The sequence below is a fragment of the Mastigoproctus giganteus genome, chromosome 1 (assembly GCF_048544385.1).
Source record: "Mastigoproctus giganteus isolate SK-2022 chromosome 1, ASM4854438v1, whole genome shotgun sequence".
NCBI classification, from domain to species: Eukaryota; Metazoa; Arthropoda; class Arachnida; order Uropygi; family Thelyphonidae; genus Mastigoproctus; species Mastigoproctus giganteus.
This window is the reverse complement of record NC_143575.1, coordinates 190,490,824-190,505,010: the sequence shown is the minus strand read 5'-3', so window position 1 is coordinate 190,505,010 and position 14,187 is coordinate 190,490,824. Positions and strand designations below refer to the sequence as shown.

Here is a 14,187-nt window from a genome sequence, read left to right as displayed (position 1 = left end):
TGAGAGTACTGATGTAAATGGTTATGCGCAACAGCAGTTTTTGCTCGATATAATGCAGGCAATATAATGAAAGAAGAGTTAATAAAACTAATAACATTGAAAGGAAGGTGTACCGGTCTTGATATTTTTAAAGAATTTGATAATGCATTTTTAAAAAAATGGAAATTGACCTACAAAAAATTGTTTTTGGAACAACACACGGTGCTCACAATATGGTGGGAAAAAAACATTGGTTTTATTCAGCAGCTTAAGCAAAATATTAGAGACATTCTCTGATAGAATTTCGTTGTATAATACACCAGCAAGTTGTATGTGCGAAGCAAGGTTTAAAAACATTTTCTAATGTAATGGCAGTTGTAATTAAAGTTATTAACTTTATAAATGGTCTTAATAAGCGAGAATTTGCACAATTATTAGAGGAAATTGAGTGCCAATATTCTGGGATTTTGACGTAAAACAATGTTCGATGGCTCAGTTGCAGCCAAGTTCTTAATCGGTTTGTCATTTTATTAGACGAAATAAAGCTCTTTTTGAATGAAAAAAAGAATAGTTATGACGAATTTTCAAATATAAATTGGCTAAATGATTTAATGTTCTTATGTGATATCACTCAGCATTTCAATGAACTGAATAAAAAACTTCAGGGACATGGACAAATTGCATTAATGATGTTTGAAAATATCAAAATATTTATGAAAAAACTTGACATCTTTATTAAAGATTTGGAAATGAGCACCATGAAATATTTTCCTCAATTACAAAAACATTTTCAAAACACTAAAGATTTTGAAAATATTCTTGACATTCAAGAAAATGCAATTAAAATATATTTAACCATTTTGCAAAAAATAAAACAAGCTTTCCATGAGAGATATAATCAATTTAAAAGTTTGGAAAATACATTTCGCTTTATTTTATGTCCACATAAAGCAGAGTACGATACAATGCAGCTAAACGATTTTATGTGGCTAGGTATCACTAACTTAGAAATGGAATTAACTGAATTCCAAAGCAGCATAGCGTGGAAAAATAAATTTGAAAATTTGATTTTCGAAGTAGAAGGAAAAATTTCAGAAAGTAATGCAGCTAGGCCTAATGAAGATCCCACACTAAAAGTTGAAAATATTATATTAAACGCATGGTATTCTTTACCGAACAATTTTTCATGTATGAGGAAACTGGCTAACGCTCTTCTCACAACGTTCGGGTCCACATATTCATGTGAAAAATTGTTTTCCTCAATGAATTTTGTTAAATCTTCCAACAGGAATAAACTTGGAAATGAATTGACTGCAAAATGTATTAAAGTAATGAACACGAAGTATGTACCTAATATTAAGAAACTGTCTGAAAGTAAACAACAACAAATTTCGCATTAAATATACTTTTATCAACTTCATTACACATACTGTATCTGTAATTATGTTAATTATTAATGAAGAATATTTCAAAATAAAGGCGTTTTCTTTTATTCCTTGCTCATTCAAATACTTTGTGCAGAGGCAATACTGGTCATGATGTCACCTGGTGCAGTACAAGGTATCAAATCAAGCTTCGATATTTACTTTTTTTTTTAGCTCTTCACTTGCAAAAGTTAAAGTTATAAATCAAAAAGGAAACTAAAACCTTTTTTGGATTATTTCACAAGTGAGAACCAAAAAGATTCAACTATCAACTTGATCTCTTAACAAATTGTTTGATGTTTCCAAATAATTGGCATCCTTTTTACCCCCCCCCCTTTCTAATTGAGACCACTAACTTATGACTCACGGGCTAGTATTTTAAAAAAGAAATAAAAATAATTGACCCACTCTTCAAAAAGGTTCGCCATCACTGAGCTAGAACAACTGTATAATGGCTCTTTTCATGTCCACTTGTCTTCACAGTTAGAGTTTTTATCCCCTTCTTATCAACAGAACTGTTGATAAGAAGTCACAGAACTGTTACTTGGGACATCAAATTGAAGGGGGACTTTGTCCATATTTGCAATCTGTCCCAGCTCAAACTGATGTGTCTTCCGACATTGAATGACAAAAGGATGAAATTCAAGGACCTTCTGCTCATAGCTTTCAGGCATCTTTTGGGCAAGTCTGGTGCATGTACTCATGTTTAGTCCATTCCGTTTCATGAACCTGAAGCACCAATTGTGTCCTCCTTTGAAATCAGTAACTTCTTTATCATCAGCAGTTCTTCTTGCCTCATGCTTAACTATCTTTGTGGACACAGGAATTCCAATTGCTCTTTGCTCTTCAATCCCCTCTATAAATCAGGCCATTTTGCTGACTTGCCTCTCATGACCTTCTTCTGCCGTGGCGTTTTCAGTAGGGTTTCTTCTTCCCGTAGCCAGTCTTGGATTGTTTTCTCATTTGGAGGAGGACCAAACTTACGTTCAGCAGCATGATTTCCATTCACTTTTGCAAACAGGATCACTTTTAACTTGAATTCAGCACTGTATGAAAATCTTTTCTGAGCCATTTCTGGGCAGAACGTGGCAAAACGTAACCTAAAATACCGGTAACAAGTGCAAAACAATGAGCGCAAAGACAAGTGCAAAAAAGTGGGAAATGCAAGTAAAAAAATCCACAACCACTGTATAAGACACACCCAGTTTTTAGACCCCAATTTTTTTGTAAAAGGGTGCATCTTATACATGGAGAAATACGGTACCAGTAGCAATCCTGGTACCTCAAGAAAGGATAAGATTGGAATGTACACTTTTGGAAATGTTCGATAATCAATCTGAAAACTGTGTGACAGAGTTTAAAAGCCTTCTACAGTGATACACAATACTATGGCTCTGTCTTAATTTAATATTTGTAGGTTATTAGTGAAATTTAAAATCCAGGTATTTTATTTTTTTAGTTTAATGATTTTTATATGTGTTTTGAAATACAGCAGTTCTGAATTATATAAAATCTTTTAAGTGGCAGTTTGAAACACTATAAACTGCTTTGGCAGGTGATTTATCCCTTGATGCTACAAAAGAAATAGTGGAACCTCAGGATATGCCCAATGAGAGCCATCGGTCAGCTGATATGATGCATGATAAGGAAGATTCTGCCTCTGTTTTAGAAAGTCCATCAACAAGTTATGCTAATGAACCTGTAGTTCAAGAACAAAGTGAGGAGCATTGTAAACATCCTTTGGATCAAAGCTTAAAAAATCTACAAGAAGAATTATCATCTCGAAGAAAAGACTTTTTAGAAAAGTAAGGTTAAGCAGTTTTAAAAAGATTTGATGCAGATTATAATTTAATTAATGTGTGTAATTTTCATATAAATATGAGGTATGATGTTAAAGTAATGAGATCAAATTTCACATGTGGCTAGCAGAAGCAGAGGAGAACGATTGTAGCAGGAATAGGTTGACAGTGTTACTGCTTGCAGTTTTAAGGTTGGCTAGTGTGTGTGTGTGTGTGTGTGTGTGTGTGTGTGTGTGTTCATAAAAATTTTTATTACTTAAAACAAAAATATTAACATTTGTGAAGAACTTGTGCCAAAGTGAAATATCCAAGATGACAAAACCCAAAAGGATTTTCCAATTTGCAGTACTTCGATAATAACTCAGTCAGTGAACATGACAATTTTGATGCTGTGGCTTAATTAGTTACCCTTGGGCAAGAGTTTTGCAGCCCCTTCCTCCTGGAAATTTCTAGCATTAGCATTAGTAGAGGCAATTGATGCAAGAAAGCAAGCTTATGCAGCATCAGCCAAAAAAGAAAAAAAAAAAAAAAACCCACTTCCACTTCACCCCTCTGTTCGTTCAAAATACCTGTCCAGCTGAGCCTTAAACTTATTTAGGCTATCAACCTCCACGACAAGGGATAGAAGTCTGTTCCACCAACCAACCACCCCTGCCTAAAGGCAAATTTCCGCACGTCTATCCTACATCTGTCTTTCCTCAATTTGAATTTATGCCCTCTCAGGTGATTATTCTGAGCTAGAGGAAGAATCCCATCAGCATTGAGCATGCTCAAACCATTCAAGGCTTTATACACCTCTATCAGATCACCTCGCTGGTGCCTAGTCTCCACACACTGTAATTTGCAAAACTTAAGCCTTTCTTCGTAAGAGCACTCCTTTGTTCTATTCACTAATCTTGTTGCCCTTCTCTGTACTCGTTCCAGCAGCTCTACATCCTTCTTGAAATGAGGCCTCCAGACCTGTATACAGTACTCTAGGTGTGGCCTGACCATTGCCTTATACAAGGGAATAATCACCTCCTTATCCCTGCTGGAAAAATTCTTGTATATCATTGACAATACTCCATGAGCTACTCTTGCAGCCCATCTGCACTGCTCAGAGAACTTCATATCTGCCTGCACAACCACCCCCAAGTCCCTTTCATTCTCTACCACTGTCAGTGTAGTACCACAGAGTTGATACGTTGCTCTGGGGTTGCTGTTTCCCATGTGTAGTACTTTACATTTGTCAATGTTAAACTTCATTTTCCACCTCTCAGGCCATCTGATCAACCTTTCCAGATCCTGTTGCAGCAGCATAGTGTCAGTAGTGTCCTTGACAACCCTGCCAACCTTTGTATCGTCTGCAAACCTGGACATTAAGCTTGATATGCCATCATCAATATCATTTATAAATACAGAAAACAATAATGGACCCAACACTGAGCCCTGAGGGACTCCACTAATAACATTAGTCCACGATGAGCAGTGTCCATTGATTACCACTCTCTGTCTTCTCCCCCTCAACCACCCCTTTATCCATAGCAGCAATTTGCCTCCAATGTCACACTGCTCCAATTTGTGTAGCAGTCATCCATGTGCAACAGTATCAAAAGCCTTTCTAAGATCCAAGTATATAATATCAAAGCTATTCCCTGCATCCAGTTCTTTTGTGACTGCATCATAGTATCCAATCAAATTGGTCAGGCAACACTTCCCCTTAACAAAACCATGCTGTGTCCGAGCTATAACTGAAGTCTTGTCTAAATGATCCTGCAGTGCTTCTTTAACCAGTGCCTCCATTAATTTTCCGGGAACAGAAGTTAAGCTCACAGATCTATAATTACTTGTGTCAGCCTTTGATCCTCCTTTGTGAATTGGGGTCACATTTGCACATTTCCAGTCTATGGGTACGTCCCCTGAGTCCAAGGAAGCTCTCATAATTATGGCTAAGGTTTTGCTTACTTCCTTTGCTGCCTCCTTTAATATAACTGGATAGATCCCATCCACCCCGGGTGCCTTTCTTGTGTTTATCTTCAACAGTTTCTCCTCCACTTTACTCCCAGTTATTTCAAGATTCTGTAGCTTACTGCTAGAGCTGAATACACCTCTGGCATTCCCCTTGCTGAATAACTCCTCATGTGTGAATGTCGATGCAAAATATTCATTTAGTTTGTTAGCTACCTGAGCAGGATCATCAACAGTTGACCCATCAATATCAAGTGGACCAATCTGATTCATCCCCTTCCTTTTAGAGTTTACATAAGTAAAGAACTCTTTGCTGTTTTTCTTTGCATCCCTTGCCAAGGATTTCTCGTAATCTGCCTTCGCCTGCCTAACCTCCTTTGTAACTTGGTTGCATATCAACTTGTATCTATCATAGGCTTCTGTGTCATGTGTTAATTTGTAAATATCCCATGCATTTTTCTTCTCTGCCATATGCCTCATTAGTTCATCTGATATCCATTTTGGCCTAAACCTTGAACAATATTTCTTAGTTGGTATGTAAAGCCTAGTAGCTTCCAAGATAAGTTCTTTGAATGCTTCCCATTTTGAATTTGCTGTTGGTAACATCATCAGTTGGTCCCACTGTATAGAATTTAAATACTGTCTCAGTCCATCGTAGTCGCCTATATGGAAGCAATAACCCTTCCCTTTACCCCTAATGGTAGTTACCTCTTTGAGTAAATCCCACTTCAGCACACTGTGATCACTGCCACCTAGTGGTTCATTTATCTGCAGATTCTTAATGCATGAAGAATCACTGCTGATAATCAAATCAAGAGTATTACTCCCTCTAGTTGTCTCCCGAACATGCTGATGTAGAAAACAATCATCCAATAAATCCACAAAAGCCCTGCTAGTGTGTGAGTGACCAGCCCCCAAATTCTAGTCAATATCTGGGAAATTAAAATCTCCCATTATAAGACTCTTTGATTTACTGGCCCACTCTATTTCCCTGTACAGTTTCTTATTATACTCATCAGAGTCATTAGGCCTATAGCACACTCCTACTCTCAATTTTGATCTCCCAATGCTTATGTCAACTGACTCAACACTGCACTGTCCAGCAATATCGACTGGCTTCACTTCCTTGGTTTTTATGTGTTTCTTAACTAATAGCATAACCCCTCCCCCCTTCCTATCCTGTCTATCCTTTCTGTAGACGTTGTACTCCCCAAATTCCAGTTCTGCATCCCTTATATCTGTGTGACGCCACGTCTCTGATATTCCAACAATATCTGCCTTTGATGTTGCAGTATATTACAGTATTATCCCATTATTCTATTACAGTATAATCCCATAAATCTGGCATCCTTGGGAGCCAGCACATGACAGATTTTTTACCATTTCAGTTTTTTGAAGCTATGCATACAGCCTAAGTATTTGCATGTATTTCTATTTTTATTAAATAATACAATTAGTTTGATCCCTACAATCTCAAAATGATAATTGCTAGCATTAAGTAAAAGTAACCTGCACACTATTGGATTGGTTCAGTGGGTAATACTTGCCTAAGGAATAAAGGTTGTGTTTGAATATTAGGGATATCAATATTTAAATATTTAAAAATATTAATATTTAAGTATTTTTCATTTTTTTAAAAAATATATTGAAAAAAATCACAATTTATACCTTATTTAAAAAGCACTATTTATACCTATATAAAAAATATTTATATAAGGTATAAATAGTGGAATAATGTATCAGCAATTGAATTGCCTTAAAAACTGAAATTGAAATGCCTTGCAAAATTAATGACTTTATACTTGTGAATACACAGTAACAGTGATATCACTGTTACTGTGTATTCATCAGTCTAGGAAATATTAAAACAGAAAGAAATTAATGTATGGAAATTGTTAACATGATGCATAAATCCAGCACCTGTGATGCTTTTTTTTTTTTTAAAAGTCTAGCTAGCCTATTTCCTCTCTGCTCTTATATAGTCACCTACACTTGTTGAAATAGCCAAAAAAGTGTTGAATCTTTGAGGTTCTACTGTAATTGTATTAGCAACTGAGCTGCATACAGTGGACTGAAACTCTTGACAGAGAAAAGTGTCTGTTTGTATTTTTGTCATGAAAGGAATCTCCACCTAGTTCAAGAAGTAACACTAAACAAACAGGTTTAGGTTATACCAGATAACCAGCCATCATATTTCTAGAACTAATCGTAGACAAAAAAATTAGATTTTATTTTATTAAAATTAGATTTTTTATTAAATTAATTGAATTTATTAATTGAATATTTTTATTTAATTTTCTGTGATTAATAGAATTGAAAAATAATCAATTAATTTGTTACTAATACCTCATAGTGTAATATTCACTCAATGGTATTCACTATACTTTACTTATTCCTTCCTAGATATTTGCAGTTCACGTTGCAATTCAATTTTTAATAATTGACTTTCAACACATATTTCACAGAATTGCCATAATTTAATAAACTAAAAAAATAGCAATGTACCTCAGATTTTAATATTCAACCAACATTTTTTGTAATGCATTTTACTTATTTTTACCTAAATTTTAATAAAAATTGCAGTGTTATGTATAGCTCACATTTCTCCTATGATTAATATAATATGCAAATATGCTTTTGTGGGTGCAATGCTTAAAGTGAGAATTTTTTTTCCCTATGCAACTACCATTTTCCCCATTTATTTCTTTTGTCAGTGCAGTACAGTCATAATGTTCAGTGCTTTAGCTACAAAGAACAGTATATATGGATAGCTTATGTGATATATGGGGGGGGGAGAATATTTATCAGATTTCTATTTTCCAAATTTTAATGAAATTTGCAATGGCTCAACAAATTTCTCTTAACAACCTAAATATAAAATTTCATAAAAATTAATCTACCAGGAGTAGATTTGTTACATGCAGATGGATAGACATGATGAAGACAATGGGTAATTTATATGTAAAAAGTGACCTTACTGGAACATATATAAACAACACATGAAAAACCTTAATATCTTAAAAATTCTCTCTCTCTCTCTCTCTCTCTCTCTCTCTCTCTCTCTCTCTCTCTCTCTCTCTCTCTCCTTCATGAGGAAATGACAGTGTTTTTTTTATTTATAATTCCAAATAAGAAATATATTAGAACTTATAGTGCTGTATGTAGATAGATAGAAAGACACAAAGAATCTGTTGAATTTGATTTTCTGTATATTGTAATTTTGGGAAATGAATGAAAAAGAAGGTTTTTCCAAAGAAGAAGGAATAAATCAGGAGGAAAGGTTAGTTCTCTAAGTTGAAGCATCTCTTTGGACTGTTTTGGAAAAGTGGTGAAATCAATTTTAGTATTAACAGCAGCAAATAATGCAAGAAGGAAGAAAGATGCACGCTTATAAGCGTGCGTCTTTGGCTGATGACGTATACGTCATCAGCCAAAAAAAAAAAAAAAAAATCTCTACTCACATCATTTTTCCATCTCCTCTACTAATTTTTCTAATCAGTCCCTAAATTTATTTGAAGAACCCACTTCCACAATACCAGATGAAAGTTTGTTCCAATAATCAACTACCCTCTGGTCGAAAGAAAATTTCCACACATCTATCCTGCAACCATCCATCCTCAATTTAAATTTATGATCCCTCATGTGTGTTTTCTGAGCAAGAATAAGGATGCTTTCAAATTTTAGCTTACTCAAAGCTTCGAACACTGCAATCAAATCTCCTTGCAGGTAGCTAGTTTCCAGATGCTGCAGTTTGCAGAACTGAATGTTTTCTTCATAAGGGTACCCCTTTTGATTCCCTTGCTAATCTCATTGTTCTCTGCTGCATATATTCCAACAGATCCACATCCTTCCTAAAATGAGACTTCTAAGCCTGTATACAGGTAAGAAACCTCATATGACCATAACATTTCCTTATACAGTAAAATAATTACCTTTTTATCACTGCTGGCAAAATTTATGTATGTCATTGACAAAACCCAATGAGCTGTCCTAGTAGCCTTATCTGCACTGCTCAGAGAATTCCATATCTCACTGTACAATTTCCTGAGGGTAATTGTGCAGTCTGATATGGAATCATTATCATCTCTACTGCATTGAGTGTGGTACCATACAGTTGCTATGTTATTCTGGGATTACTGCTATTCATGTACAGTACTTTGCATTTCTTCAATTGCTGCTTTTCAGCCCATCAGCCTAATTTTCCTAAATCTTGTTGCAGTAGCATATATCCTGCCTTTGTGCCATCTTCAATCACATAACAATGACAATCATAACATATAACTATCATATAATCATATAACAAATAATATAACATATAGCAAACTTAGACATTAAGCCTGATATGCTTTCATCAGTAACATAAATAAATATTGAAAACAACAATGGGCCCAGCACTGAAACCCTGGGGCACTCCTAATGCTCCAAGGGCATTGATAGCCACTTTATCCACTCAACCATTCCCTTTATACAGCAGTACTTTTATGTGCAACAGTATCAAAAGATTTCATGAAATCCAAGTATATGATATCAAAATGATGTTTTTTGCATCCAGTTCCTTTATTGCTGCATCATAATATCTGGTCAGATTGGTCAGACAAGTTTGTCCCTTAACAGATCCATGTTGTGACTGCCTTGATGGTCCTGCCTTACTTTTTTAACCAGAGACTTCATTATTTTCCTTGGAACAACTAAGAGGTCTGTAATTACTCTGTTCACCCTTTGATCCCCATTTCTGAATTGGGGTGACATTTGCACTTCTCTAATATATATGGGCCTTCCCTGAATCAATCAGGGATAGTCTTATAATTATGACTAATGGTTTGCTTACCTCATTTGCTGTCTCTCTTAATATAATTGGATAGATCCCTCTGCATCAGGTGCTTTATTTATTTTAGCTTCAACAATTCTCTTCCACTTCTCCTGAGTTTTGAAAAAATCATATAGCTACCTGATAGAATTTGATATATTTCTGGCATCGACCTCCATAAATATTGTTTCACATGTCAGTGTAGTTGTAGAATACTTATTCAGTCAGCATCCTAAAAAGGATCAGTAGCAGTTATACCATTTGTATTTAATGGGCCAATATGATTGATCCCTTTCTTTCTCATGTAAAGAAGTCTCTGCATCCTTTGCCAGGTCTTCTTTTAATCTACCTTAGCTTGCCTAACTTACTTCTTGATGTGATTGCAGCTAGTTTTCTCTCTCTCGATTTAAAATTTTTAGTTGATAACATCATCAGTTGGTCCCACAGTGTTCAAGGAAATGTCTATGTAAAGGCATGCAACAGAAATTGAACATCATTGTGATAGAGTAGAGCTTGTATGCGATAGGAGATTAATTACTTCATTGTCCCCTTTGGATTTTTGGGGAGGACACTCCAAATACGAGAATGATATTCTTCAGTAGAGCAGATTTCCAATTTGTACTGAGTCAGTAGGTTGTTTTGAAGAAATGAACATCAAGAGCTTAGAATAGCCTAGGTGGTTTTTTTTTTTTTTTTTGTTCTTAAGCAATATTTGTAGTATGCTTATGTCTAGAAAGGCTAGAAGTGTTATGATTTTCCCAATGAAAGTATGTGACCTTCTTTATAAATCTGTACTGTGATTGCATTTCTCTGCTTATTCTTGAAATCCTGAGCAAACACCTATGTTGTGTCACCTTTTTTTTACATTCTCTTGCTCTACTTTTGCATTTCCTTCTGTTTGGAAATTTATGTATATCTAGGGCTTACAATACCGAGATTCCGGGATCCCAGTAATTCTTTTCCAGTATTCACATCCTGGTATTGATACAAAAATGACAGTTTTTCAGTAGTAATTTAAAAAATAATTATCCTTGATTTATTCACATAAAGGTTATAAAATCGACAACAATAAATCGTTAATGCTGCTGAATTTGCAAATGAGGGATTGTTATGCACAGTACAAATGCAACGGAAACCTGAAAACATCACAAAACTGTAAGACATAAAATCTTACAAATATATTTCTCTTAGTAAGTGTAGTGTGCGTGTGAAAGTAAAGCGCTTAAGGAATAACGAAAACATCATTACGGAAATATTTCCATTAGCGGGAGTAGGCTTGACAGAGCAATTAAGGAACATAGTGAACAGTGGTATGGCAGGTGTGGAAGGGTTAAAATTAAAAGCTTCTGAAAAATAGTTTAATCTCTCTATTACACCACTACTTGAGGATGCGACACTTAGTGCATTTTGGGGAAGGGTGTCAGTATGGACCAGTTCAAAGGTATTATGAACAGGTGATCTAGAGGTAAAAGATGAAAACGTTTCATTGTGGGAGGAGAATATTCTGTTTTTCCTGTTTTTTCCCACCAAAGGAAGAAGAGTGAGTTTAAAGAATAACACCGTGATTGGGTCAGGTTTAAATTAGATAGGGGGGGGGAGATATGTAAATGAGTGCAAATCCCTCTGGGGTTTGCACATAAGCTTACATATAAAAAAGTAGTACAAGGAGCAATTGTAACTTGCAATCAGTTCAATAAATAAATGAGAAAAAAAAATAAATAAGGTGCTCACACGAAAAGAGGGGTTTGTGGTTGTTGTTCAGAGGGGTTGCAGACTTCCAGTGGTAGTTCTGGTAGTGCTTCTAATATCCAGCTATATAGTTAAACTGTTCCGCCAGGCACGTTCCTGTGTTAGAAGTTAATCCGGAAGTTGAATAACAAGTCAGTCAGATAGTGCCATGGCTTCTCCTACTGCTGTGGTAATTTCCTTCAGTATTAACAGAGAACTGTTCTCGAAATCCCGAAATAAGACAGTACTAGAAGAGCTATACAGCAGAGATGCAAAGTTAAACTGAGGAGAGAGAGACGACATCGCACTCTGTGGAAGGAACCCACACAAAGGAATCCCACTGTGAAAGAGAAGGAAGGTAAGTTCTCTGAACTGTGTTGTTTTGGAAATGGTACTTAAAGTGGAAGATTATTTTAGAGTAAGGTTGAAGTTGGAAAAAACATGAGAAATAAGGAAATATTTAGTATTGAGTTGGTTTATTGGTTGAAGTTTCAAAGAAAATTGATATTGCTAAATTAAGAGAGATTACATGGAATTGCTAGCATTAAGTTAGCGACTTACGGATTGCTGTTGTGAAGAGAATTGATATTGATTATTAAGAGAAATATGAAGAAGTGATTAAGATTGAATTAGTTTAGTGTTTGAAGCTGTAGAGAGAGTTGAGATTGTTAATTGAGAGAAATTTTATGGAAATGATAGCATGTATTAACAGATTAAATGAGAAAAAGAAATAGATTAGATATGTAAATGAACACGTTATGTATTGTAAGTAGATTTGTATGATAAATGACTTTTATTTTATATTTGTGTCATTGCTCTTGAGAAACTGACAGCTCACATATAATATATACATACGCTATAATATATATATATACACAATCGTGTGTGTGTGTGGGGGGGGGAATATCCCTCAGCTCCTGAAAATTCTTATTTTTTAACACAGTCAGGTACCCTGTGGGGCTTAGTGCTTGAGGAGAGCTGCTGTACAAAAATCATAACAATGGCCACTGACAGCGATACTAAGGTACAGGGAAATAAAAAATTAATAAATAAATAATCCCCCCCCCAAAATTAGATTTGGTTTCCTCACCAAGCTTCACCGTCAGTCCCTTTCTTTCGTTAATACAGATATAGTACGATAAAAGGTCAAAAAGTAAAATAAAAAGTCAAAAACTTTTTATTTTTGATAAAGAGGAAATAAGCTTTTTTGAAGATGAGTGAATAAGGGGAGGGGATTAAAATGTAACTTGTCTGCGACTATCTCAGTACAAAGCACCAACCAGCACAGAATCCAAAAGGATGTTTTCTGCCGCTAATTAAATATGTACCAAAATTAGATCCAATTTAAATGATGACGCCATTGAGTTTCTTAAGAGCTCACTTTATTTGGACAGGTAGTGTTTGGATGCTTATTTTTTTGTTTTTAGAATAACTGTACATTTAATAATTTTGCTAGAATATTTATTATTGTAATAAAAGTTTGATTTAAAATGTGAATTCAAGAAATTACTTGTTTTTTCCTTACTTCATTGCACCTAATTGTCATCAAAATTTATCGTGAAAAACGTTTTTTTTGGAATACTGGTATCCTGGTTTCATAAATTAAAAATACTGGTATTAAGATTTTGACAGGTATTGTTGGCCCTATGTATATCCAGATAATTGTTATGAAGGATAACAAATCTCTGCATAGTAAATCCCTTTAAATTATTGTCCAATTCACTTCTATATTCTTTCAAAGAAAATATAGAAATATACAAATTGTCAATCCTTACACATGAAAGTTCCATCTGATTATTTACAAAGAATTATTTATAGCAAAAATGAATTTTGTTAATGTTGATAAACTAGTAAATTTCTTGATTTATGTTAGTATTAGAATTAGTAGAGGCATATGATGCGAGGAAGCAAGCTTATATAGCATCAGCCAACAAAAATAAAAAATAATAAAAAATTTCACTCATCCATTCACTCTAAAAATTTGTTCAGTTATTCCTTGAATTTATTTAAGCTATCAACTTCCACAAAGATGGAAGTTTGTTCCAGCAATCAACTACCTGCTGGCTAAAAGCAAATTTCTGCACATTTATTCTACAACTGTCTTTCCTCAATTTGAATTTATATCCCCTCAGTTCATAATCTGAGCAAGAGGAAGAATCCCATCAGCATTGAGCCTGCTCAAACCATTCAAGGGCTTATACACCTCAATCACATCACCTCGCAGGTGCCTAGTCTCCAGATGTTACAATTTGCAGAACTTAAGCCTTTCTTGGTAAGAGGAAGGACCCCTTTGTTCCCCTCACCAGTGTTTTTGCTCTTCTCTGTACTTTCTACAACTCTACATCCTTCCTGAAATGAGGCTTCCAGACCTGTATGAAGTACTCAAGGGGTGGCTTTTCATCTTCATACAGTTACTTATCTTCAGACAAATTCTGAGAAACTTGTCCAGTTGCTCTCAACATTTCCAAGTCTTTTGACTTGAAGAATTCTCCAGTCACACATC

The 14,187-nt window shown here is 35.0% G+C and overlaps 1 protein-coding gene across 3 annotated transcripts in view; it reads left to right on the top strand.

Annotated features, from left to right (window-relative positions):
- LOC150091388 (DDB1- and CUL4-associated factor 6-like) overlaps positions 1–14,187 on the top strand; it is a 405,008-nt gene that overhangs the window by 231,130 nt on the left and 159,691 nt on the right. For all 3 annotated transcript variants that reach the window (XM_090375313.1, XM_090375305.1, XM_090375299.1), the window contains exon 12: positions 2,959–3,208. In XM_090375313.1, coding sequence (XP_090231439.1) covers positions 2,959–3,208 — 250 coding nt within the window. The remainder of the gene's footprint in view (positions 1–2,958; positions 3,209–14,187) is intronic.